Source organism: Pleurodeles waltl, chromosome 11, assembly GCF_031143425.1.
Source record: "Pleurodeles waltl isolate 20211129_DDA chromosome 11, aPleWal1.hap1.20221129, whole genome shotgun sequence".
In the NCBI taxonomy this organism is placed as follows: domain Eukaryota; kingdom Metazoa; phylum Chordata; class Amphibia; order Caudata; family Salamandridae; genus Pleurodeles; species Pleurodeles waltl.
Window position 1 is genome coordinate 776,375,186 of NC_090450.1, and position 25,441 is coordinate 776,400,626.

At 43.1% G+C, this 25,441-nt stretch overlaps 1 protein-coding gene across 1 annotated transcript in view; it reads left to right on the plus strand.

The window, feature by feature from the left end:
• LOC138265144 (verrucotoxin subunit beta-like) overlaps window positions 1–23,367 on the plus strand; it is a 145,946-nt gene extending 122,579 nt beyond the window's left edge. The window contains exon 5 of the mRNA XM_069212689.1: window positions 8,526–23,367. Within this exon, the coding sequence (XP_069068790.1) occupies window positions 8,526–8,620 (95 nt within the window). The 3' untranslated portion in view covers window positions 8,621–23,367. The remainder of the gene's footprint in view (window positions 1–8,525) is intronic.
• Window positions 23,368–25,441: the final 2,074 nt, after the last annotated feature.

The following is a 25,441-nucleotide window of genomic DNA, read 5'->3' on the forward strand; positions in this document are numbered from 1 at the left end:
TGGGTGATGGTGGAGTAATGTCCATGGCAGAGTCCAGTTCTCAGTCGCACAGGTGCATTGTCCATATGCCTGTGGAAGGATGGAGCAGGGGCAGTTCAAGGTTGGACAGGGTGACAATGTGGGACAGTGGGATGACATCAGGGGGTATCGTTTGCTTGCGGGGGTCTTGGCATCCTACTCTGTCTTCTTGTGAGATCTCAGGTTCCGCTTGCGGGGTGGTTCTTCTTCTGCAGGAGGTGGGGTTCTGGTGGCCTGTCGTTGTGTGGGGGCCTCCTGTCCACTAGCGCCGGCGGAGGTGGTAGGCTGTTCCTGGTCCAGGCTAGTGACAGGGGCCCTTTGTGGTGCCACATGGTCCCGCAATGTGGTGACTATCTGGTTGAGGCCCACTACGATGGTCCCCATTGCGGAACTAATGTTCCTCAGTTCCTCTCTGAACCCCATGTACTGTTCCTCCTGCAGTACCTGGATCTCCTGGAACCTGGCCAGTACCGTAGCCATCGTCTCCTGGGAGCGGTGGTATGCTCCCATGATGGAGGAGAGGGCCTCTTGGAGAGTCGGTTCCCTGGGCCTGTTCCCCCCCCTGTCACACAGCAGCCCTCCCAGTCCCCTGTGTTCCTGGGCCTCTGTCCCCTGGACGGTGTGCCCACTACCACTGCCCCCAGATCCCTGTTGTTGTTGGGGTGGTGGGTCAACCTGGGTGCCCTGTAGTGGTGGACACACCGCTGATTGACGTATCCTGGGGACAGAGGCATGGGCCCGCTGGGTGGGAGCTGTGCTGGTGTTCCCAGAGGGGGTTGGGTCTGGTGTAGCCTGTGGCTGTCTGTGGGGAACCGACTGTCCCGAGGTCCCCGATGGGCCGGGCTGGTCATCAGGGTCCAGGGAGACAGAGCTGCTGTTGTCACTGGGGGCCTCTTCTGGGGGTGGGATGGACATCTCTAGACCCTCCTGTGCGGTGTGGTGGCGTTCGGGTCCTGCAGGGGTATAAGAGTATGGTTATTGCTTCTGTGTTTGGCATTTCGTGTAATGGGTGGGTGGCCGTGTCCCCCAGTGCTGACATTCCCTTGTGGGGGCTTTTGTGACGGTGGCTTGTGGGGGTGATGGGTGTGTGCAGTGGGCATGCTTTGGGGATGGGTGTCCATGCTTTGGGGACGCACGCAGGGCTAGGTTTTGGGATGGGTGGGATGTGATGGTGAGCCATTTGCAAGGAGTTGGTGTGATGGGGGTGGGGGTGAGGGTGGGGGTATGATTTGGCATGCAGGTGGGGTGGGGGGAATGGAGTAGTGAAGATTTGACTTACCAGAGTCCATTCCTCCGCCTACTCCTGCGAGGCCCTCAGGATGCAGGATGTGCAAGACTTCCTCCTCCCATGCTGTGAATTCTGGGGGAGTAGGTGGGGGTCCGCCGCCAGTCTTCTGCACCGCAATGTTGTGCCTTGATACCATGGAACGCACCTTCCCCCGTAGGTCGTTCCACCGCTTCCTGATGTCGTCCCGATTGCGTGGATGCTGTCCCACTGCGTTGACCCTGTCCACTATTCTGCTCCATAGCTCCATCTTCCTGGCAATGGTGGTGTGCTGCACCTGTGCCCCGAAGAGCTGGGGCTCTACACAAACTATTTCCTCCACCATGACCCTGAGTTCTGCGTCAGAGAACTTGGGGTGTCTTTGGGGTGCCATGGGGTGGTGTGGATGAGGTGAGGGGTGGTGTATGTGTTGTAGAGTGTGGTGAGTGTGGTGGTGTATGGTGTTTTGTGCGTGGAAATTGTGTGGGTGATGTTGTGATTTGCCTCTGTGTGATGGTCTACTCTATGCTGTGCTCTCTCTCTCTGTCCTTCACTCGCAATTGTGGTCGTAAGGGTTTGTGGGTGATGTGGGTGTGTGTTTTATATTTAATTGGGTGTGTGGGAGTGGTGTGTGTATGTGTCTCAGGTGTGTGTATTTTGAATTATCCAATGTGGTAGTGTTTTGTAAAGGTGTGTGTATTTTGACCGCGGCGGTGTGTACCGCCAATGGAATACCGCGGTTGAAAGACCGCTGCAGGGATTTGTGGGTCGGAATGGTATGGGCGTATTTCTGTTTGCGTGACGGTGGAGGTTTGGTCATCGCCAGTTTCCCGCTGACCTTTGGTGTGGCGGACTTTTGTGGATGTCGGGTTTTTGGCGGTTTGCCAGTTGCGGGTCAGAATGACCGTGGCGGTTTACCGCGGCGGTGTTATGGCGGCCTTCTGGCCGGCCGTAAGCGACTTTTACCGCCGAGGTCAGAATGACCCCCTATGTATGCAAGGGGACGTTCCCCTATTAGAGGTGCCGAAAAAATAGCACAAGGAAATCCAACAGATTTCCCTGTGTCATTTTTTTCGCCACTTTTAACGCCTGCTCAGAGCAGGTGTTGAAAGGAGCCATGCATTCCATACAATGGGCCCCTATGTACACTGCAGTAATATTGGCGCTACTCCTGCAGAGTACAACAATAGTGTAAAAAAATTGCACTATTGCCCCCTACCCTGCGCCATGGTACGCTGTATTTTAAATATGGCACACACATGGTGGTGGTAGGAGGCGCAAAAAAAGCGGTTCTATACTGTGTGCAACACCACCTTTCTTAAATATGCCCCTTAGATTGGCCAAGCAGGTCCTCATTCAAATGTGATGCATTCTTTTAGTAAGAATGTATGGGTGTTCCTTTACCTACTTTGCTGCCCTCCAGTGGGACACCCTTTCCATGAATCTGCATTTAACATCTAGCATACCTGCGTTTAGGAAACTTCTTAAAACCTAGCACTTCTAATGCTGGCTATCTCTACTGGCCTTCCAACATGTAATTGTTCTCTGACCATGATCGGCTGTGGCAGGATATCCCTTTGGGGAATGAATAAGTGTATTATAATCATAATAACGTAACAACATAACACTCCAGTCAGATGAGAGGTTCTGTTATACCAAGAGACCAAAATCATGATGTGCATAATCATAACCCTAAATGATTTATTAACACATACAATGAACTGAATTATCTTTTGCCGATTTAGCAATAGATATTTTATTGTGTAATTCAACTGTACTCATTTTACTAATCTCATAAATATAAAAGGTACAGATGGCTTCATTAGGAATCAAAATAGAGAAAAACTTGCATTTTAAAAGATTCTGTAAAGGACTTTGATTTGTGAATTAAAGTTTCTTTTCTTTTTACCTTAAAGCAGCAGCTACATTAAACATCCATAAGGACAGCACTTATATTTCACAGCAGTCAGGAAGTAAGAATTATGAAAGAAACATCTGTGATGCAAGCAACTAATGACAAGGTCCCAACCCAAATCAATTTTAACTTTTTTCTTTGCAGCACTCCAGTACCTCTTCCTTGTATTTTCTGTTCGCATATTTTTTTCAGCATTGCTCCTTCTTCTGCTTTGAAAATAGAAAATCTAAAAAATCACATTTGTTATATCCTCATCAGTCGTACATTACCGGACCTACCTCCCGATTGTCATACAAAACATGTTTGGAATATCCCATAGTATATCAGCCAGAAATTAAGGAGACATAGGCCCTCATTACAACTTTGGTGGGGGGCAACCGCCAATGCAGCCGCACTTCTGCGGTGCAAGCAGCGCTGCCCTGGAGGTTTAAATCCGCCAGGACCACTGTGGTGGAAAACCGCCGGTCCCGGCGGTGAGACCGCGGCGCTTCCACTGTTGTCGTAATACACAGGATTGCACAGCCAGCCTGTTGGCGGTGCAACCGACGAAACAGCCCTGGCAGGCTTTGACGGCCAGGGTTTTAATGAGGGCCAAAATCATAATTTCTTTGTCCTTAAAAGAATTTCAAATTTCCCAAAATGCTCTGTTGGTAAGCAGAGCTCAGCTATGCCACTGCCAGCATAGACAATTCCCAGGCAGGAGCTTTCAATGCTTCCATATCCTAGTCATGCCGAGCAGCCAGGTTTTGTCTGTCTTTAACTTCAGTGATGCAAAAAATCAAAGCTGGACAACTGTGCTCACAGCAGAGGAAGCTTTAGGAAAATGCAGCTGCTGCCGTATGATTTAGGCCAGAGGCCTTCCTAGCCGGTCACCCGGTGCAGTGCTCTAATGCCGATGCCAGCGGCTGCCACTGCAGATCTCAAGGGATGAGGGGGACTGGGGGGGAATAAAATAATAATAATAAAAGAAAAATAAACTTACCTTTGCTGCTGCCGCCACCGCCGGCCACCTCTCTCCTCTTCACTTGATGGTGTTGGCTCCCAGCAGTCCCTGGGACACCAGTACAGGCTCCCCACGCAATCCTGGTGCTTTTCTCTTGCTATACTTAGCATGAGAGCACCATCAGAAATGGTCTGAGCGGCTTGGTCTGCCGCTCAGACAGTGAATGGGAGTCTGTGCAGTTTCTCCAACCTGGCTGTGCAATACACAGAGGTTAGAGAAACCTAAGTGCGCATGTCAGTTTGGCAGGCTTAAGACGGCGAGCCAAACTAACATGCACACTTAGGTGAACTCTACTCTCCCTCTCCTCTCCCCATCCCCCATGGCCCCAGCCTTGCCCCTCCCTGCACAAGCTGGCTAAGCCAGCAGCTGAAAAATAAAATGGAAAAAAAAACAATAGTAAAATATAGTTTTATTTTTCAGCTGCTGGCTCAGCCTGTGGGGTGATGCTCCTTCGCCACTGCGAGGGAGCCATCTCTGGCCGGCGCTGGTCAGTAGCTGCAGGTTTGAAAAAAAAACCTTTGTATTCTTCCTTCCAGTTCTGTTATTTGTGCTGGATCCAGCCTCTCTGAAAGCAGTCACAGACAGCTCATTCTCTAGATGGAAAGAAGTTGCTGAATCTTTTCCTTCTAGACCCATGAAGACTCTCAGGAAACTGACCAATATCCTCTCCTTCTGCCCTTTCCACAACAGCCATTTTCAAAAAAGCTAGCATTGAACATCTTCATCAAAGGTTACTGCTTCCCCAGGGTTGTGAAAGTTTTCATGAGCTTCCTTATTTCTTTCAAAAAGAGTCCCTGAATAACTAGCATTGTGTGAGAAGGCTCGCCTCTGAATTGGTTTATTCGGATAACCTAGGGTCAGTTCTCGGCAATCTCTATTTTTTGACTAATGCAGAACAGTTTCTATTTTTCAACATGCATGTTGTATCTCTCGTGAACAAATCTCTGTCACAGACCCTTCTGCCTTTGTACATATCCATAATTGTTATTAGTGGTCCTGCCAAGTTTAAAGGTTAGTTTTGCTATGCTTGTAAAAAATACTATCTATAACATTTTTGGGTCTCTTAAAAACCAGTGTACGAAGATGGTCACATCTAAATCGGAGGTTTGGAACACTTTTCCCATGAATGAGATTCATGGGTAACGTCTTAGCCCCCTGGAAAGGCTATATCATACCTCCTTAGCTACACCTTTCCTTAGCCTGTTTTGCTTATTTTACCTCACCGGCATCCGTTCCAATCTATTCAGATGACCATGGGTAGCAGATATTATTCTGTTTAAATACACCTTGCTTCCATACTTACAAAACATTCTGCTCCTGTTTGATTGGTTCTGCAGGCTTTTATTTCTGTGCACGTCATCTCTTTTTGGCTTTAATTTGTGACTTCCAAAGGTACGCCCTTCCATTCTTCCAATTCTTATGACTGACCAGGGGACATGCATTTCTCATCACGACTGTCCTTCAGCTCGAAAAGTGCAGGGTGGTGTGTTAGCTCGTGGCTTCTCTGCGTTCCTGTCTTCCTGCTTTAGAAAGAAATCTCTGATCTAGATGTGAAAGCTTTATGACCTTCTGTATCCTGTATGTATAAACCACACAAAATCATATAAATGGATCCTTTTGCCTCTCCTTTCAGTAGCTCCAAAGTGTTTTTGTGCTTTGCTCGTGACCTTCTGCATGGTAGTGTCTTCCACTCTGGTGTCCATCTCTCTCAAATTGAGCGGTGGAAGAGGTATCAACTGGATCTGCTGCCTGATGCCTCTTCTCTGAAAGCTTTAGTGCATAACTTAAATGACCCCCGAAAGACCCTTATGTAGTGCAAGGAAGGTCTCACTGAATATCAAAGCTCCCCTGAGCCTTTCATGGTATGCAGAAACTCTGTGAGCCAAACATCCAAAACTCTGCAATCAGGCCATGATTATTGATGTGGTAACCAGAAACAGTACAATGTAGACCAAAGTGCGGCTTGGGTAGACCGCACCAATTTGTGTATTCCACTGTAATGTCCCTGGGACACCAGTACAGACTCCCCACGCAATCCTGGCACTGCTCTCATGCTATACCTAGCCAGGATTGGTTTGAGCAGCTTGGCCTGCTGCTCAGACATTGTATGGGAGCCTGTGCAGTTTCTCCAACCTGGCTGTGCAACACAGCCGGGTTGGAGAAACCTACGTGCCCATATTATTTTGGCAGGCCTAAGACGGCGCCCTTACTGACATATGCACTTAGTGCACTCACTCCACTCCTCCTCCCATTGCCCAGGCCTGCCCCTCCCTGCACATGCTGGCCAAGCCAGCAGCTGAAAAATAAAAGGATAAGTAAATATCATTTTATTTTTCAGCTGCCAGCTCTTAGCCAGTGGGGTGATGCTCCTTCGCCATCGTGAAGGAGCCACCCCTCCCTTGATGGACTTTATTTAGGGTGTAACAGTGTTAATGGCTGATTGGATTACGAGTTTTTCATTCATAATTTTAATTTTTATCAGATTAGATCAGTAGTTGTGTACTTCTTTATTGATGTCTTATGTGGCTACTGAGTTGAAGTTAAAGGGAGAAGAAAGCATAAAGCTCACCACTGGACCTGGCATAGCATCATGATGCATAGATCTTCAGGGTCACCTCACTGGTCTACGTTATGAGCTGAACATAAAGTAGTCAGGTAATTTAGGGAGTTTCTCAGATAATTTTGACCACTACACATGAGAAACAGAGGTCTACAATCTTGATGCCAGAGGAAGGATTCATAAATTATGGGCATATTTCTCAATGTTTTGTGCCCTTGCACCACGCAGGGGAGAAAAAGGGCAACACAAAACCTAAGTGAGATTTATCAACATGCAAGGCCACCTTGCATGACCCTACATGGCTTCATAAATCTAGAGTAACGCAAGGCAGCACAAATCGCTGCTCTGCGTTGCTCTGCATTACTCAGTGGCAGGGAGGTGTTCCCTGGGTGGAGCTTGGGTGTTCCCATATATCCACCCATGGATATTGGCACATTCCCAGATTTACCATTAGTGGTAGACCTGGGAATATGTCAAAATGCTATGCCTCCGCAGGTGAGGTGTAAGGAGAAGAAATATATTTATTTCTCCTCATTATTTCCTCTTTCTGAGTGTGCTGCATACTGCAGCACATGTAGAAAGAGGAAAATGCCTCTCTAGATTCGTTTGTCAGTAAGGTGTGCCTTCCAGCTCAAAAACAATCCTGTTTACAACACATACACCCTTGCAACATGACGCAAGGGGTCCTGCATTGACACTAGGCAGCCAAAAATGCATCCGCACTAGGAAAGCACAGAAATGCGCCCTATTATGATAAATATGGCACATTCCCTGGCTTTTCCCTTTCGCACAAAGCACCAAGATGGCTTGCTGAGTTGCGCTGCTTGAGAAAATCATAAATCTGCCCCTAAGTATGATGGTGGTCAAGGTTTGAGCTGCTCTAAAATATGTTTTATAGACTAGGTGAATGTAAAATTACTGTAATTGGAGGAGAATCCGGGGGGGGTCACTGTGATAATAAATTTCGAGGAGGTGCCATGCCATTATTGAAAGACTAAACAAAATAAATGTTTGAAAGTTTCTGAAGCTTAGTAGGCTTGTAGTGTGAGAACGAAAATTAGATGCACCGTAAAGAAAAAGATGTAAAAAATCAGTGAACAAGAAAAGCCAGGAAGAGAGTGAGCATGAGGTAATGAGCAGAAAACGACCCCAAAAAAGTGACAAGGATAGTAAGAGAATGCATTCATAGTTCAAAGGAAAGCTGGTGGTCCAAAAACAAACTGAGAATTGTCTATTGGCATGTCTACTTGAAACCAGACACGCCAATAGACCCGATTCAGATGGGAGACTCCCATTTTCATCCAAAAATGACTCAATTCTGTCCTCTGAAGTCAATTGTGGAAAATACTTTCTCCTGATTTTTTTTTTTATCTCCCTCTTTCCTAAAATGTAGGCATGTATGTGTAACCTACGTAGAGGAAACAGTAACACTTATAATTCATCCTGATTTTCTCCTGTGATCAAGTTGCTAAAGTACACAAGTACAGTCAAACTCTGAGGTAGCGAGAGAGCTGAAGGATCCAGGATAGGAGAAGAGAAAAGAATCAACAGCGAGGATAGTAAGAAAGGAAATATTTTATGGCCAATCACACAGAAATTTAATCCAAACATTTAACTGTATTAAAAAGACATTGCTTGCATATTTTTTTCAGTACTGAACTAGATCATTTTATTCAACTGTGCTTGTAGTATGTAAAACTCATACAAAGCAACTGCTCAAAATTATAAATTAAAATGTTTAAAGATATTTTTGTATTTTTCTCAGAAATTAAACCTCCGCCACCACCGGCCCCGGCACCAGCCCCAAATCCTGTGACCTATCCACCGACTCGGCCAGTTAGGTCACCGTTTGAGCGCTGAAGCCATTTCACCAGAATCATCGGAACAGCTGAAGTGACATCATAAGACATGATCGTTATGCCTCGCCTTGAAGTAACATGAAATGGACTTTGTTCTCCTTGACTTGACAATAAGAAACACTGTACAGCCTCTCATTCTGACCATATACCAGAAAGTGGATTTAAAAATCCTGTAGTGTCATTTAAAAACATATATTTAATTGCCACAGTGCACCACAGCAGTCGGAACTGACGTTTCTACAGACTCCCAAATGATGCCAATACCAACAGCAATTATGCCAAAGAGGCCTGACCAGCTGGTTCTTTCCTATGCGTGTAGCTGATGTAAACCAGCATTCATATCTCAGCTCCAGTGGGAGCTGCGGATTCAGGATGTGACTCCTCTCTAAACTGAGGCTGTTCTTGGCATTCGGGTTTCAAGTAAAACCAAACAAGGTCAAGACGGCACCCGTGGCAATACTCTAATCACAACTGTGGTTTGACAGTTTAAAAACATCAGACGTACCCGATTTGAATTCTCCTCCTTACTCTCTTTGAACTGACACTACATAGACATTTATTAGAGTTTTAGTACTATTTCTCTCCTTTGTCTGCTTCCTGTGCAATACATTTATTTTTCTGTTTTTATCTTCACGGTTTATGGTGGGAGAAAGATCAATACGATCCATTACCTGTATGAAAACAACCTACGTTTCATGTTAGTCTTGAATGTCCTTCACCTCTCGAGTCTCATACTGCAATCATCAATCCTGCGATGACCGCCTCTTTGTATTCTACTTCTTGAGAGTAATAATTATATGGCATGGTAGATCGACCCTTTAATTCCTGGGACTAATAATCCTGTGGCACGGTAGATTGCCCTCCTTTTGGAACAACCTTCTGAAATTAATCTTTGGTGCTGTTAATTTGCAATGCGCTTTCCTCTCTCAGGCACATGACTATGTATAGGATGATCACAGTGCATATTCTTTCCATATTATAATATGTTTTGAGTATAGTAGGCACCATTATTTTATTTGATTATGTTTCATGTTCCCGGAAAGTAGCCTCCGACAACAACCGGTAGTATGATTCAGAGTGTTAACGCGTCCGTCTATGTCAATTTATACACATCAGGACTCGTTTTAGGCCAATGAATCTTTGGGCCCAGTGGTGAGACACCGTAGGACGAGATAACTGAACAAAATATCAGTCAATATGTCAATAACATTGTCTACGTTTAACACCAAAATATCTCTTACTTTAGACATTAATAAACATTCGGCGCAACCATGACCTTTCAGTCATGAATAACCACACCTTAATGGAGTTAATAAGTTTTATTCCCTATTGATTACAATCTAGTAGCAAAGGCATTAATCTCAAAGTCAATAAACTTATAAGCACGATTACAAGATGACAACCACAATAAGCTTTCGATAATGCAAAGATCACTAGCATAGACAATCAGATAGATATAAGCGAATTATAACACATGAAACCTTCTAAGATACTAGTTCAGCATAGCACCACGTCAGTCACGTCAGTTTGTCAGTCAGAATGAATACCTCGTCTAACCTCTAATTAGCATTAGCATGTTGGGTATCATGCAAAACAATTTTGAACACCAATTTGGAAAACTTCTAGCTAAGGTCTCTATCAAAACATACAGCAGTTGGTACCTAGAAAGAAAGGCAAAATGAATTTCCATTAGCAATTTTATAATTACCCTCCTCTGATTAAGTCAGCATTCAGGATCAGTCTTCGTCTTCAGGACATCAGTTAGATCGCCATCAGTCTATCTAAGTTAGAGGCAAGACACTCTCCTCGTAAGGAGAAAAGTGTAAGGGGCAGCAGTATGGGCAAGGATGGTTTGTCTAAGTCTCAAATCACAGAATAGTGTGACAGAGTTTTGGGATGTAATCAATATCATTCCCTACCTAATGGGCGATTATTTCCTGTGTCATGGGTTTTTATCCCTTTCTAGTAATTCATTCCCCCAAAATTCTATTGGTTAGTCAATACACCCCATCATTTTTAACCTATCAAATTATACATTAAGTAATGCATTTGTCATCTCTCGATATTATTTGGTCTTCTGATTGGTCTTCATAATCGGCTTTCCGTAGGTGGCATATCCGGGGTTACTTCATCAGCTTGGCACACGTCTCAGGTTAAAAGTTCTCTTTCCCTCGTCTCATTGTCCTTGGAAGTATCTACAAATCTTTCGAAGCACAATCATTTTATACTAAAAGATGCTAGCATGCGGATGGGAAAATGTCCCTATGTTTCAAACTACTAATACAGAAAGAACAATAGCTGGGTCATGGTCGTTTGCAAGTCCGCACACTGAGGAGACAGGAAAAATACGCCTTTAATATGAGAGCTACACAGCTCCTGCTTGGCTCATGCTAACTTAAGATATACGAGTTTTAATGAATGCAGTTTTATACGTTTTAATGTGCTCAGTTAGGCAAACTATAACGATTATTCCTTACAGTTGACATTAGTTTATACATATAAACGATTCTCCATTTTTATGAATACGCTTTCAATGAATGTTTTATTAATACAGCATTGTTAGACATAAGCATTTCACGTTTATAGTATGTAATATCAAATACGCTCTCTCAGTCCCTCCTCTGATGACGCTCGTCATCACAAATCTTCCAGGTTTGAATTTTTTACTTTACGCATAATGTGCATTTCAACACCTTTTCCCTTATGTGAGCTTTCCCATATTTCATTAAACATTTTCTCTCTTTCACTTTCTTCGTTTCTTTTGGTTCTGTTAGCCAAATTTCTTTTCACCTTTTCATTAATTTTGCATATTCCCCAAAATCCCAATAAACAAATCAGAACAATTAATAATCCCATCATGATTTTTGCAAGTACCCCATTCCAAATGTTGGTAAACCAGCTTCCCACTCGGGCAATTCCCTTTCCAAATTTCTCCCAAACACCAAGTTCTTTTAGATCCTTCAAATCTGTACTATCTCTAGTCAGGTTAGTAAGCATGCTTCTAATTTTCTTACTATTGTCAGGTATATACGAGCAACAATGTCGCTCATTAAGCATTTTGCACACACCTCCGCTCTTTGCTAAAAGAATGTCTAAAGCAAGCCGGTTTTGAAGAGTCATAGCTCTTTCTGCAGCAAGTTCTGTATCCATCAGAAGTATAGCTCCTGTAAAATTTGTCAGCATGTTATCCACAATAGTAGACAACTTTTGAATTTTCATAGAATTTAGGACAACCCCCACTGAAGGGATTATAGCTCCAAATATATCACCAATGACAGCCGCCACTGATTCTCGTTTTTGTCTGGTATGTTGTAATTCAGACGTTTTAGGTAGTTGTTTTAAGTCATCAATCTGGTAAATCTTTGGGAATATTATTCCCAAATAACATGTCCCATACCATCCCTTAGGGAGATGGTAATACGCATTTAACCCACAGATGTAATAGATTCCAGGAATCGCTGGGTCTTGTCCATTTCACATAAAGGTCCATTTGCTCTGAAACAAAAACACATGCCTACATTCACTCGTTCCCACAAACAAATTATCTTGATCAGATTTTGGTCTATATATACAGAGTCTACCTACGTGTAATGCATCTATAGCTAACTTGCCTTGTGTTTGAATTTCAGTATAAGCATAATCATTTGCATAAGTGCGTTTTTCTAAACCTTTTTCCAATCTTTCTTTTAATGCTTTGCGTCTATCATCTGTGTGATCTAAAAAGCTTTTCTCTACAGGAGACAGTAAGCATGTCAAGTTATTGCGATGTGCATAAGCAGTTCCAAATGTTAGTGTTGGCTCAAAGAATCCTCTAACTAATTTTATATCATGTTCTTTAGCTAACTTATTTAAGAATTCAATAACAGGCACAAAAGAAAACACAACATCCAAATTTGAATAAATATATTGCACATGCTCTTGATCATAAAATCTTGTTAGTAGCAGGCTACAACTAATCCCATACGTAAGAGGGAGGCTATGATAAGTAACTCCCTCCTGCACAGATGAAGGAATTTTAGTGCATACATAACAGTCTTTCGCATTCATAGTTTCCACATACTCATTTAGTAGGCGATAGAAAACATTAGTAGAAAGCTCCCCTTTTGGATTAGTTCCCTCATGCAGATGTTTTGTGTCTTGCTCAAATTTCTCCCATGGTGATAGTTTATTAGTTGTAGTAGTAGTCTCAGGTTTTGAAGTTGCATTAGTAGTTTCACTCTCTTTCCATGGCATTCCTACAATCACTCCCACAATCATTATTGCACATACAGCACCTATCATAAGTCCTAACCAGCCACACACTTTACTTCCCTTGTTACTATAAGCCATGTTTGTATAGAATCAAACAGCAGCTTAACAATCAACTCTGAGTAGCAAACTCTTCCTGCGTAATTTACAGCGTCTTCACTCAATCCAGGACCCTTTTCGTCAATTCAGGTTAGCAGCTTGTCGTAATCAGGTTTCTATAAGTCAAATCCAGATTTAATGTCACTTTCCGGTAGTTTTATTTCTTCTCTAAGATTCTTGTTTATTATTTTTAGCTTTCACAATTTTCAATGTCTTTCTCTTCAATTTTCTTGTTGTATTTTCTTCAGGTACCGTAGTACTGGCCTGGTATTTCTCGATCAAAACAGAATGCTAAGAATTCTTGTTGCCATTCAGAGGTTGTAGCGTATGCCCATTCAGGACCGGTATATCTTCTGTTTGCTATTCTTTTTCTTTTTATTCTTCGTTCACCTTGCTGTTCTCCTTCACTCAGATCGTCTGCCCGTGAGGTATCGCTTTCCTCTATTATTGTTTCGTTTGCTATTTCTCTTATTCTAAAGTGTGAATTGTCTGGCCAATTGTCACCTCTGTTCGTCTTACTTCGGCGTTTTCCTTCAGTACCTTGGACAGCACCCTCCTCTGATAATATGGTGTTTTCTCCTGATAGGCTTGGAACTCGTTCGGCAGATCTTGATTCGTTCTGATTTAAATTTGCCACTTCTTCGTCTCTCTCTCTTTGTTCGACACTGTATTCAGATTCTGAATTGTATTTGTCTGCTTCTGGGAGAACCTCTCCTTGACTTTGTTCTCCTGCTGCCTCCACTGAGATTGGCACTTCGTCACCTCTCTCGAACTCACTGATAGTTTGAGGGACACGGCTGTTCTCAGCGGGCTCTCCTGTAGTCTCAGATCCTTCTTGACTGATCTCTGATTCTGAGACTTCTCCTCTTGAGGTTGCTGCACCGGAATTTTCAAGTTCCTCTTCAACAGGACACGCTACCCTTTTTGTATGACTGGCATGTATCCAGTTGGGAACCCCGGCACACTTCACAGCAGTAGTGGTCGTCAATATCACTTGATATGGCCCTTTCCAACGCAGCTCAAGACACGATTTTCTTACGTGCTTCTTGACAACCACCCAATCTCCAGCTTGCAGAGAGTGTCCTGTTTCGCCGATTGGTGGTAACGTGTTAGCTTCCACCTGGTGAGAGAAAGAGCGAATCACGTCAGCCAAACTTTTGCAGTAACCCAACACCATATCATCTGTAATATTCACTAGTGCATTTGCAGGTACCGCTGGTAACCTCATTGCTCTGCCCATGAGGATTTCATGTGGGGACAATCCTGTTTCTTATCTGGCGTGTTTCTCATAGACATCAGCACTAGAGGTAATGCATCTGGCCACTTCATGTTTGTTGCTGCACACATTTTTGCTATTCTTGATTTCAAAGTACCATTCATCTGTTCGACTAGTCCTGATGCTTCAGGGCGATAGCTACAATGCAGCTTTTGTTCAATGTTGAGTGCGGCACACAGAAGTTTAATCACCTCATTGTCGAAGTGTCTTCCCCCATCTGATTCTATAGAAACCGGAAACCCGAACCTGGGTATTAATTCTCTGAGTAGTAGTTTTGCAACTGTAAGACTGTCATTCCTACGGGTGGGATATGCCTCAATCCAATGGCTAAAAACACACACAATCACCAGCACGTATCTCAGACCTCCGCAAACAGGCATTTCAATGAAATCCATTTGTATCTTATTAAATGGACCACCAGCTCTCCCAATGTGGCTCAAAGTTACCACAGTTCCTTTTCCAGCGTTCATCTGTTGACAAATGACGCATCTGTGACAAGTAATCTCTGCGGCATGTCTGAATTTTGGATTGAACCAATCAATCTTAAATGATCTGATCATGGCATCTCTTCCCAAATGGGCCTGCCCATGATACAATCGGGCAAATTGTGACAGAAGACTGTTTGGCAACACTAGTTTTCCCTCTCCTGATACCCAAATATCGTCTGCTCTCTGTACACACTGCATTTTCTGCCAAGAACGTTTTTCTTCCTTACCAACGTGGCTTTGTAGTGTCTTTAATTCGTCTAAAGTATCAACCACTCGTAATGCTAGACTTAAGGTTGTGTCATTCTCAGGTTGTGGTAACAGTTCCCATTGCTCTTTAAAAGATATACAATTCAATGCACAAAATCTGGCAACTTGGTCTGCATAACCATTCCCCATTGACACAAAATCTTGGGATCTGGTGTGAGCACTGCATTTTACCACAGCAATTTCAAGAGGCAACTGAATCGCATGTAACAAATCTCTTATCTGTTCTCCATTTTTCATTGGTGAACCAGAGGATGTCATAAACCCTCTTTGTGACCAGAGTTGACCAAAATCATGTACAATTCCAAATCCGTATCTGCTGTCTGTATAGATTGTGACCTTTAGATTTACAGCAGCATGGCAGGCTTTTGTGAGAGCTATCAATTCTGCCACCTGTGCAGAAAACACCTTCTCGAGCCAGGAGGCTTCGACTATACCGGATATGGTACATACTGCATAACCAGCTCTCAAGGTTCCTGATGAATCTCTTAGACAGGACCCATCAACGAACATAATGTAATCGTTTTCCTTTAATTGGGTATCTTTTATATCTGAGCGAGGTTTGGTACTGAGCTCAGTTACCTCCAGACAATCATGCTCAAACTCTTCCCCATCTTTTATTTCTGTATTCTCAATGGGAAGTAGAGTTGCCGGGTTCAGTACAGTGCACCTTTTCAATGTGACATTTGGTGACCCCAGAATAATTGTCTCATATTTGGTAAGTCGGGCATTTGTCATGTGTTGTGTCTTAGTTCGTGTCAGCAGAATTTCAACACAATGTGGAACCAATACTGTCAGGGGATATCCCATGGCTATGCCCTCGCATTGTGAAAGGCTTTGACCAACTGCTGCGACTGCTCGCAAACAACCCGGTAAGGCTGCTGCGACAGGGTCCAAAGTAGCCAAAAAATATGCTACAGGGCGATTTGCATCTCCATGGACCTGTGTTAAAACAGACAAAGAACAAGCATCACGTTCATGACAGAACAACAAAAATGGTTTCTCATAATCAGGCATTCCTAATGCTGGAGCCCTGCACATGCATTCTTTCAGCTCTAGAAATGACTCAAGCTCTTCTTTTGTCAATGTGATTGTGTATGGTTCATCCTTAACTTCCTTTCCTGTCAGTTTTGTTAATGGTTTTGAAATGATCGAGAAGTTGGGTATCCACTGGCGACAGTAGCCCACCATTCCCAAGAACATTCTGACATCTCTCTTTGTTGTTGGGGGATTCATTTGTAAAACAACTGTTATTCTCTCTTTTGATATTCTTCGAGACCCTTTCTCAATCAGATGCCCCAAATATTTTACTTCTTTTTGGCAGTACTGCAGCTTTTTAGGTGACACCTTATGTCCGTTTTTTCCCAAATGATTCAATAAGGCAATGGTATCATATTTGCAGCTGTCTTTGGTTTTGGATGCAATCAACAAATCATCAATGTACTGCACAAGAGTCGAATTGTAAGGTAGCACAAGAGGTTCCAAATCCTTCTTCAATATCTGATTGAAGATGGATGGTGACTCAGAGAACCCCTGAGGAATTCTGCACCAACTGTATACCTTATCCAGGAACTTGAAACTGAACAAAAACTGGCTGTCCTCGTGAAGTGGAATCGAGAAAAACGCTTGTGATAGGTCTACTACGGTAAACCACTCAGCATCACAAGGAACCTGGTACATTATTACTGCTGGGTTGGGAACCACAGGGCAGCATTTTACCACGATTTTGTTTATTTTTCTCAAATCCTGCACAATTCGAACTTTCCCACAGGGCTTTCTCAAACCCATAATTGGAGAGTTACACGGACTACTCAGGACTTCTTTCAAAACTCCCTGTCTGAGAAAATCTGCAATTATCTGTGTCACTTCAATAAGGACATCCTGAGTCATGTGATATTATGACACTTGTGGGAAAACTGCGTTCGGTTTTATCTGCACCTTGATTGGTTTTACTCCCTTTATTAATCCAACCTCCTTTCCAGTCAAATCCCACACCTTCTCTATCACCGATCCTTGCAGATCAGCAGGTAGATCGATCAAAGTGAACACTGGAAAAAGGGTAATCAGAGGGTAATCTTCATTCATCTCTCCTCCTTCCATGAGCTGACCCTCATCTGCCTCGTCATCACTGTTTGTCTGAACCTCTATTCCACCATTGGATCAGGTAATTGAACATTTGGTTTTGCACAATAAGTCTCTTCCTAACAAGGATACTGGACTTGAATCGCATACAACAAATCTATGCAGGCCCTGGAAATTTCCAATTTCAACCTGCACTGGGTCAGTGATTGGATTAGTCAGGTACTGGTTAGCCACACCAACCACTCGTATGGTGCGCCCTGAGAGAGGTAATCTTGGTACCTCTGCACTGCGAACAGTAGAGCGTGTAGCTCCTGTATCAACTAAAAATGAGACTTTCTAGCCCATTACTTTTCCCTCCACATATGGGCCTCTCTGGTCTACCTCTAAGGATGCGGCAAGTCTGCACTCTTCACTGTCTGAACTATCATCTGACCAATCCTCATTCATCTCATTTTCACCTCGTAATGGGAATTGTTGTACAGTGTTGTTTTGATTTGTTACTTGTCCTGTGACCTGTTGAGGAAGCATCACCTGTTGCTGTCCCATCGGAGCTAGGGGTAACTGCATTTGCTGTCTAGGCACCATAGGGATCTGCTGTTGCATCGGTTGTACTGATACTGTTTGGAAACGCGGCATTTGCATTTGCTGCATAGGTTGCACCCCTGTCATTTGTACCAAATTATTTTGATAGTTCTGATTCGGGTGTCTCATTCTTGAACCTCGTGAATTTTGCAATGTACCGGCATTGATACTCTGCTGAACTGTACCATCCTGCATTATATTTGGACAATTCCGTTTCCAATGTCCCACGCCCCCGCACGCATGGCATGGTGACATCTTTTTCACTCCTTGACCATCACCTTGAACAACAACATTATTCATGTCCGCACCACGGTTCACAAACTCTCGACCTCTACCTCTCGGCTGTGCCTGAAACACACCATTCAATTGCGGTTGTTGCTGTATCATTTGCTGAACACCATTTCCCTGTATTCCAGCCTGTGCAGCTCTTATCTGCATCACCATCACCTTCTCCTTCAACTTTTTCTGCTTTAACTCAATTTCGTCACTACAGTATTTCGCATACTGTAATACTTCATCAATCGGTTTAGCTTGCCAACAAATCAAATGATTTTTAATCATTTGGCTGACCTCTGGTCTCAGCCCTTCGACAAATCTGAACACAAGATTATTCATGTCCTTCGGCTCAATTGTTTCAGTACCACTGTAATGTTTGAATGCCTTTAACAATCTTTCATAATATGCATGTATTGACTCTTTAACCTCTTGAGAGGTCCGGTCAATTTTCTGCCAATCAGTCACCTTCGGCGACACCTTTTGTTTCAAAAACTCAATTACTTTATGATAATATTTCATCACCTCTTCACAAGGCGCTCCAGTCACTTTATCCCTTGCCGGTTCCTTTGTGGGCCAATCTACCCCTCTCTTGCACTCAAGCCACAAGTCTGGCGGAACAATAATCTCAAACAAGGTATTTAAGTCTTCCCAGAGACACTTCGCAAGCTTTACGAATCTATCTGTCTGTTGATACCACTCGATCGTTTTTTCTCTTAACCTGGGATAATCATTCGTAAAGGACAAAATGTCTCCCCTGGACCAAGGCACATGCACTAAAACACCACCAGCTGTTTCTCTCATAGGTAGGATTTTAACTGTCTCTAAGTTTGGTGTGACTGTTGTTTCATTAGATACTGGACTATCTCTTTTCCCCTTATCTCTTTTCTTCATCCATCGGCCTTCCCATTTCTCTAGTGCTCCCCAAATTTGTGCGCTTTGCAGCAGCTCTTTCAAATGTATCTTCATGCCTGCAGATCTCATGTGCTCAAAATCTTTTGAGTCAAAATCTAATCTGTAACTCCGTTTCAAATGTTTTGTGTTCCCAATGTCGATATTGTATTTGTCTGCCAAATTCGTTAATTTCTGGTGTACTTTGCCTACCTCTTTGGTGATTTTAGGGCATAAATACCTTAATTCTGCCTCAGTGTAAGACTCCAACCTATTTACTCCCATTGTTCCATCCACCAATTCAGCAGCTTCTGCTCCTAGTCGTACTAGATTTAGGTATTCATCGTGTTTCTCTTTCTCAGGTTCGATTGCAGCTGCTGTAGCCCTTTGTGATGTACAGGTTTTCTCTAACCACTCATTTAGCTGTTGTACTGTAAAACCCTGCAGTGAAATGTTCCTTGCATGTATCATTGGAGTGTATGAGGTATTTGTACTCATAGTTTGGGGAGTCAAGACTCCCAATCCTGCTTGTCGCATTGCCTCAAGAGGTGCCCCTATTGGACTAAGGTCCATTAAGGGTCTTGATTGTTCACAAGCCTGTCCTCTCTGTGTCATTATTTGTGGAGTTATAATAGGCCCTCCTCTTATCGTTTCATGAGTTAGGACTCCCTGTTCACACATTCTTGTTTTCTCCTGTGCATATAACGGCACCGGGGGTCCAACTGTAATGGGTAGTGATATAGCGGCAGGTGTCTGGCCTGCTCCCAAGCTTCTTGGAGCTTCAACACCATAGGTCTGATCTAATAATCCTGGTGCAGGTTCTTTTAAAGGACCCGCTACTGGGTTATACCCAGGTATCAGTTTTGGCGGTTGTGACACTAACTGCGGAGTTGACTCAATCTGCATTAACCTTGGCTTTGTATATATCGGGTCTGGCTGCACCACCAAGTTCGTAGTAGTCTCAAGCACTGGAACATCAGGATAAATTCTTTTTATCTGTGGTGGAGGCTGTAACTGTATCGGCGGGTCTGGAGCAGTGGGTACACTGACACCATTCTGTATCAAAGCTGTATCGCTATTCTGCACTGTATCAGTAACACCCTTCTCTTTCGTCTGGTTCCCAGGATCCAAGCTAGTACTTGGAGCACTGTCGTTCACCGCGTAAGGTGGTGGACGATCATTTAACAGCCTATCCATAAACGCCTCATCATCTGATTCGTCCTCTTCTTCCCAAGATCTTTTATTCTCTTTGTGTTTGTCTGGTTCTTTGTCAGTTTTGCAAGAAGCTTTCTTTCCCTGTGTTTCCTCTCCCTGGGTTATTGCCGGAACAGCTTCAACCCATCCACTATTCCTCGTCGCCACATTTTGTTCTCATTATCCCACCTAGCCTCTGCATAGGATTTTTCGGCTCTTGTCAATCTCCTGTGAAATCTTTCTTGTCTGTGTTTAAGAGCCATCAGGTCCCAAATTGCCAAAGCCTCATATTGTGCTGGTCGAGGAGGATGTTGCTGCGTACTTAACATCCACCTCAGATTTTCTAAAACCTTTTGATTAAACGTTCCATGTTCGGGAAACGCTAGACACCCTTCTTTCTCTGTTAGTTTGCGCCATTGTTTTATCCAGAAACACGGTGCAACACCCTTTTCCTCCATAACCGTGTAAGCTGGTGTACCCTCAGGTGGTGTAGGTTCCCCATCAGTTGCAACGATATACACATTTCCTTTCAATGCGCTATTAAATGCCTTAACAAAATTCATTTTATTTTATTTTTACTCAGAAACGGCTTTGTTCCCAGGACACTCTTCACCTAGCCTTTGCTCAACCTATTGCCTCTCACAGACGGCAGCCAATCCGTGCGCGACCCCTCTCGACATCTGACCTATCCCAGCGCGGCACCACTGACGTCACACTCACAGACACTGCAGCTGACAAAGTCTTGCGGCTTGTCCACACCTCACTAACTCCTTACAACTCATACAAACTAAATGTGAATTATTGCTAGCACTTTGAATGACAACACAAATCTGCCGGTTCACTACAGGAAGGGTAACACATTCGCTTCAGAACTTTACAGAGATTTCACTTGAAGCCTCGGCCGCTACTCTCTCCTTCTCAGTTCCCTCATACGCAAGCAGAATTCGTCCTGCAAATCCTACTCTCGACTTGTCAATGACTCCTTCTAGTGCACTTTAGAACTTGTCAAATCTCCATCGAAGGTTACACACATGCATCATATCTCGAAACTCGATCTGCTAACCACGCCCGATTGACCTATTAAACCGCACAGATTACAACATAAACCATTTTAACATCATACTCCGGAGTCTTAGACCTCAATAGGCCCGTATACAACAACCAACCACGTGGATAATTTTGAGCAACAAGCGCTGCATTCACATGAAGTACGCCGACTTCCCTACTCTCATGCTGTGGAGTACGCCCACTCCTTCTAAACAACACTTAATTTGGCCTAATCACACTCAAGTATTCACAATCACCTGCAAAGTGCATAAGATTTAATAAGCGCAAAAGACCCTAACCACACATACTATGGCGCCGAGAACATTCCCAACTCATTTAGGCAGGCTCCGAGATCCCAGGAAAGCCCATGGCAAATCTAGCAACTCATCATCTTTCCAATTTGCATTATCACAAGAAAACAATTGAACAGTGAAAACTCCGTCCTAAGGCCCCCAAGGGCCAAACCGTACTCTGCTACCAGAACTGTTAACGCGTCCGTCTATGTCAATTTATACACATCAGGACTTGTTTTAGGCCAATGAATCTTTGGGCCCAGTGGTGAGACACCGTAGGACGAGATAACTGATCAAAATATCAATCAATATGTCAATAACATTGTCTACGTTTAACACCAAAATATCTCTTACTTTAGACATTAATAAACATTCGGCGCAACCATGACCTTTCAGTCATGAATAACCACACCTTAATGGAGTTAATAAGTTTTATTCCCTATTGATTACAATCTAGTAGCAAAGGCATTAATCTCAAAGTCAATAAACTTATAAGCACGATTACAAGATGACAACCACAATAAGCTTTCGATAATGCAAAGATCACTAGCATAGACAATCAGATAGATATAAGCGAATTATAACACATGAAACCTTCTAAGATACTAGTTCAGCATAGCACCACGTCAGTCACGTCAGTTTGTCAGTCAGAATGAATACCTCGTCTAACCTCTAATTAGCATTAGCATGTTGGGTATCATGCAAAACAATTTTGAACACCAATTTGGAAAACTTCTAGCTAAGGTCTCTATCAAAACATACAGCAGTTGGTACCTAGAAAGAAAGGCAAAATTAATTTCCATTAGCAATTTTATAATTACCCTCCTCTGATTAAGTCAGCATTCAGGATCAGTCTTCGTCTTCAGGACATCAGTTAGATCGCCATCAGTCTATCTAAGTTAGAGGCAAGACACTCTCCTCGTAAGGAGAAAAGTGTAAGGGGCAGCAGTATGGGCAAGGATGGTTTGTCTAAGTCTCAAATCACAGAATAGTGTGACAGAGTTTCGGGATGTAATCAATATCATTCCCTACCTAATGGGCGATTATTTCCTGTGTCATGGGTTTTTATCCCTTTCTAGTAATTCATTCCCCCAAAATTCTATTGGTTAGTCAATACACCCCATAATTTTTAACCTATCAAATTATACATTAAGTAATGCATTTGTCATCTCTCGATATTATTTGGTCTTCTGATTGGTCTTCATAATCGGCTTTCCGTAGGTGGCATATCCGGGGTTACTTCATCAGCTTGGCACACGTCTCAGGTTAAAAGTTCTCTTTCCCTCGTCTCATTGTCCTTGGAAGTATCTACAAATCTTTCGAAGCACAATCATTTTATACTAAAAGATGCTAGCATGCGGATGGGAAAATGTCCCTATGTTTCAAACTACTAATACAGAAAGAACAATAGCTGGGTCATGGTCGTTTGCAAGTCCGCACACTGAGGAGACAGGAAAAATACGCCTTTAATATGAGAGCTACACAGCTCCTGCTTGGCTCATGCTAACTTAAGATATACGAGTTTTAATGAATGCAGGTTTATACGTTTTAATGTGCTCAGTTAGGCAAACTATAACGATTATTCCTTACAGTTGACATTAGTTTATACATAAACGATTCTCCATTTTTATGAATACGCTTTCAATGAATGTTTTATTAATACAGCATTGTTAGACATAAGCATTTCACGTCTATAGTATGTCATATCAAATACGCTCTCTCAAGAGTTAAAGTAACAAGTCACCAATTAAACTTGCATTTGTCCAAAAACATGCTGTGAAAATGTTGGTAGTGTACATTTATCAAATGTGTTTCTGTCAGTAGAACAGTCTACTTAGAATAGTGAAAATAGAGACTATCTTCAGTTAAAATCTTTTAATTGAAGTACCTTCTAAAAATACATACCTGAATATAGAAAATGCAACAAAAGACAGAAATATACAACATCCCGAATAAAAAATAATAAACAGAAGTAAAGGGAATTAAGTAAAGAATAAAAGATAATAAAACATTAAGACTAAAAATGTGTCTTAATTTTAGTGTGTTTTTAATTCACCTACGGCCACCGAGCCGCTGTTGAGAGGCATGTTTTTGCCTTGCTTTTTAATGTCACTCATAATTTTCAACCTTTTGCATGCATTTTGTATTTACCTGTGCAGAATCTTCAAATTCGAAATAATGTTGCACATGTTAATTTTGAAGTCTCACCCATTAAGATCAGGAACTGTCCTAGTTACTTGTACATTCTAAATTTCTCTTTGTGGACATAGTATCCTCAGTCTTCTTATTCTTGAAACAGCCAGTACAAATGAGAGATGGGAACTTGGAGTAGGAAAATGGCAAAAGGAATATTCAATTTTAGTGGTTTGTACATGTTAAATCCTGGAAGTTATTCCAAAACCAAATGTAATTCTGCTGTTGGCAGAAACTCCAGTGCCCCATTGCCCTTGAAATACATGGCATTGGTACCGTCGCTGAGAAATGATTGATTACCTCAACAAATATGTGTGAATCCACAGATAAAGCTGGGCTATTAATATTCGTTTTCTAAAGTTTAAGGGAGGGGTTCTTAGACTGCTTCTGTGAACTAGCTAGAGGGGCTTGCTAAAGGGTGAAATGGAGATGGTTTAGAATCCGGAGAGAGGGGATAACAGCTAACCCAGGATGTGGGAAGATATTCTGTTCGTATTCAGGGAGTGTGATTACTTTAAATTAGATTTGGAGGAACTCTTGTTATTGATTGACTGAGGAACCTCTTGTCAGTTGTTCATTGGCTATGGGGCAGAGAACTGGATGAGGGGGGGGGGTGAATGGCTCTTTACATTTCATGGCCTCCCATGGCGCTCACCCACAGATTATATCTGGCCTTTTTCAACACCTATGTGATAGAGTCTCCTCTAAACCTCCTCCCAAGCCTGGATACCATCCCATTCCCTGATGTTAACATAATGCTTAGTACCAGTCTACTCCTCCGAACATGTATCCCTTATGATTTTTTGCAAGCACCAGTTGTGTTCTGCCACTGCATCACCTCCCGGCAACAGCCCTGCTCCTCTGTAAGTTCTTCAGTTGTCTTACATAAACATTAAGGGCCATATTTATGAGCCCCTAGCACCACCGAAGGCAGCGCTAAGCACTGCACCATATTTACAATGTGGTGTTAAGCCATTTTCTGTGGCTTAACACCACCTTCTCAAATACAGCCCCTTCACACACAGCTCTTTGCGTGGAAGGGGCATGCAATGGGTGTTGCCGTGGGTGTCCCGAGGCAGTGCCAATATCTAATACCACCCGTGGGGTTGCTTTCACAAGGCGCAACAAGAAGGAATACTTTTATTCTTCCTAATTTTTTGCTTTTTCTATGTGCTGCATTCTGCAGCACGCATAGAAAGAGCAAAATGCGAGACATGATTGTTTATGTGCTGGATGGTGTCCCTTCCTGCAAATAAACAATCATTTAAAAATGACGCTTTGGTGCTTCTGTGTGTGCTGCATCCTGCAGCACACACAGAAGTGCCAAATCGCCATTAGTGATTGTTTATGTGCAGGAAGGGACACCTTCTCACACATAAACAATTAAACCCCTCAACGCACAACGGTGCAAGGATGCCTGCGTTTACGCTAGGCACCTCAATTTAGCACCAGCCCAGGGGACAACACAGGGGTGCCACGTATTCAATTAAATATGGTGCATCCCTGCGTTGTGAAAATGACGGAGCGTGGCGCTGCCAATTTTGGCGCAGTGTCGCCCTCTGTTATTTTCAGTTAAATATGGGCCTAAATGACCAAATTAATGCAGAGGAAACTTGAAGTGGTGCTGGGCCAAGCAGAAGGCTAAATTTGGTCTGGTGGTCTAGGGATGAGTACTACTCCCCTAGTGATGCAGAGGTTCTGTCTGCACGTACCATGCTCCTTGGCAGCCTCAGTGTCATGTGTTGCAGAGAAGTTTGGTTGTGTCCCAGCAGAAACAAAACTGTTCAAAGGAGCTGCCTGAAAGTAAAGCGCTTAGGATTTTTGTTAGTGCTCCATTTTGAATAAATATATATGGTTCACCTTTGCATTTGGGTGAACGTTTTGGCTCATGG